This window comes from Photinus pyralis, unplaced genomic scaffold (assembly GCF_008802855.1).
Source record: "Photinus pyralis isolate 1611_PpyrPB1 unplaced genomic scaffold, Ppyr1.3 Ppyr1.4_LG1, whole genome shotgun sequence".
In the NCBI taxonomy this organism is placed as follows: domain Eukaryota; kingdom Metazoa; phylum Arthropoda; class Insecta; order Coleoptera; family Lampyridae; genus Photinus; species Photinus pyralis.
In genome coordinates, this window is record NW_022170249.1 from 33,352,992 (window position 1) to 33,355,769 (window position 2,778).

At 35.2% G+C, this 2,778-nt stretch overlaps 1 protein-coding gene across 1 annotated transcript; it reads right to left on the minus strand.

Moving 5' to 3' along the window:
* Positions 1–748: 748 nt before the first annotated feature.
* LOC116182353 (39S ribosomal protein L37, mitochondrial) lies at positions 749–2,446 on the minus strand. Its single transcript, XM_031502886.1, has 5 exons — positions 2,166–2,446; positions 1,773–2,114; positions 1,439–1,725; positions 1,078–1,247; positions 749–1,026 (listed from the first exon to the last, which is right to left on the minus strand). The coding sequence occupies exons 1-5, from the start codon at positions 2,336–2,338 to the stop codon at positions 778–780; spliced, it is 1,221 nt and encodes a 406-aa protein (XP_031358746.1). The 5' UTR covers positions 2,339–2,446; the 3' UTR covers positions 749–777.
* Between the last annotated feature and the right edge of the window lie 332 nt (positions 2,447–2,778).

Sequence of the window (2,778 nt, forward strand, 5' to 3'; positions counted from 1 at the left end):
ATTCAAAACCAAATTTTTTAAAATCGCTAAGCGACCACCTGTTACATAATCGTTTCTTTCAGTCAGGTCACAGCAAGCTGTGGTCAGGTCGTGAATATTCTGCGCTTGGTAATTCATAAGATACCCAAAAAATTATACTAACATTTTAGAAGGTAGGTAATTCTACTTACTTCACAAAATATTCAAAAAATATGTAATATACTGATTTTGTGTTTTTATTTGAAGAACCATAAAGAAATAAGCTCCCTTCTCATTCCCATTTTTATCATTCCACAAGATTACAAGACCATACAGATTTCTAACATTTACAGTTTCTGAAATCCTCGTACTGTTCATTATTATCTGGGACACCTTGTATAGACTAATTAAAAATTGGAATTGAATTGTTAATTTTGAAAATGAAATTATCAGTTCTATATAAATCAGAAAAAAGACGTGGGGTCATTGGTTTCTGTAAAAAATACATAACAAGAGTAAAATGAGCACCATGCTAAAGAATTAAAATATTTTGTTTGCCTCTTTACCTCGCTCATTACGGACACATTCTTGAGCGTATTCTTGATAAGGACAAGAAGCTGAATAAAGATAGGACCTAGAATGCCGGAAAAAAACTTTAATACTTTGACAGACTTACCAGTAAAGTAGATTTAAGTAATGACGAAAATTAACTCTTGTACGCATAACAATAAGAAATCCATTTTTCAATTACTAAACATGTAAAAACTGTTGGTTAAAAAGAAGGTAATTGTTTACTTAGTGACAGTTTCTATATTTCTATCACACATTATTATAAAATGCATTTAAATGCGTAAATACATCACTATTATACCCTTCCAACATAGGCCGGCCACGTTTATAACCACACGACTCAAACAACTGCATTCTTGGTGTCTGGTACCAAAGATTTTTTATTTTACTTGCAATCGACGTATCCAACGTATTTAGCTGAATCACACCAAAATGGAAAATTTGACCATCTGTATGAATACACTGAACGGTTACTGGTTGAGGTAACACTTTCACATCCTACAAGCATATTTTAGCACATTACCTTAATACATCCTTTAAAAAATTTACTCCAAATTTCTGGCGCGCATACGATGCAGCGACAGTGTAGGCTTTCAGCAATGACCGTCCCAAGAATTGGTCTTCTGTCACAGGTTCTTCAAAAAGATTGCGAATATCGGTTTTATTGTAATGTACGAAGACAGTATGGGGACAAGATTTTTGTATAAAGCTCTCTACCGCTGGAAACAAAACATTTTTGTCAGTTACAACCCCAAAAATAAATATTACATATTTAAAATGTACTTAAGTAATATATGGCATAGGTTTACTCTATGCTACTGCTCAATGGCCAACAGTAACAAGTGTTCCATCACGGCCAATATGTGGTTGAAAGTAAATAATTAAATCAAAAACTGAAAAAGATACTTACGATATAAGTTTTTTAAGTCATAAATATTTTCCACATTTAAGCTAACGGTATATTTCACTGGATCCATTACCGGCAATTCCAAATTTTCCGTTGTCTCAGAGGAAATAGGGGGTAAAGGATTAGACGATGTTACCAAGCAATCGCCTGTTAATTGAAATTGGAATAGTTCTCCTGCTTTTTCAAATGGATACCAGAATGGCAAATCATTAATAGCAAGCCTCTGTTTGACTAAATTCTGATCGGCCAATAGTTCGATTGCTAGTAGTAGTTTAGTAACAATCAACTTGCTAAAACACAGGTGAGAAATGAGCACTACAGGTGGATAAGTTCATACTTCACTCGTTTTTCTGAAACCCCGTAATCGCGGGGGAAGTTCCAAGCTGGTCTCTCAGGATCTTTTCTCTTGGGCAATTTCACTTGCTCAGCATCGAACAGGTGAGAATTTAGAATAATACTTCTCACATTATTATCAATCTTGCTTGATGGTTTCTTAAGTTCAATAGAAAATGGAAGGCCATTGTGAGGTTCAACAGTATTAGTAATAATTTTAGCTTGCTTCAGTCCTTCTACAAGTACATCATTATCTGTATATGTGTGACAAATTCGGTCATGCCAATTTGGATGGGTGTTATCAAACTTTACGGGCTGCGGTATATAATCAGGAACTTCATCGATTCTAAAAGCAGCAAGTCAAACAAGTGCAGTAAAAGAGCACTGCATCAATTACAGATCTACTCTAGCAGGATCCAATATATCTCTTGGTTGATACAGTGGTATCCCTCTATCTGCAAGAATTTTTGCAATTCCTGTGTCACTGGCAACCTTCTTCCCTTGAGTTCTCCAGTTTTTCTTGAAATGCCATCCAATATGTTGTCGAAACAAGACGCTATAAAGTTTCATTTTGTGCTAATATTGGAAATTATTAATTAGAAATCAACATTTTAATTCAGATACTATAACCTAAAAATGTGTTCTGTGCTACAAAACAGCGTAAGCGTAGCCACTACCAACCAAACCATCCCTGTGTCACCGATGTGACGGATTTATTGTACATACATGGTGCTTCGGTTTATAAAAATGAGATCCGAAGAAATGTTACCACTCAAAATGAATTACGCCAGTAATTAACTTGTTTATTAAAGGCAGAACGCTTAGGAGATCCAATTGATTCATCCTATCGATCTCTGTACCATCACCCACTCCAACATTCACACCATCATTTTCCCCTAACACTCCACCGCCTCAACCGCTAGTCAACTTAGTTGCGGAGATAGAAAGTTGTAATAGTATTTTTTATAACGATTAAAAACCACACATTTCCAACAGACCAACACACGGCC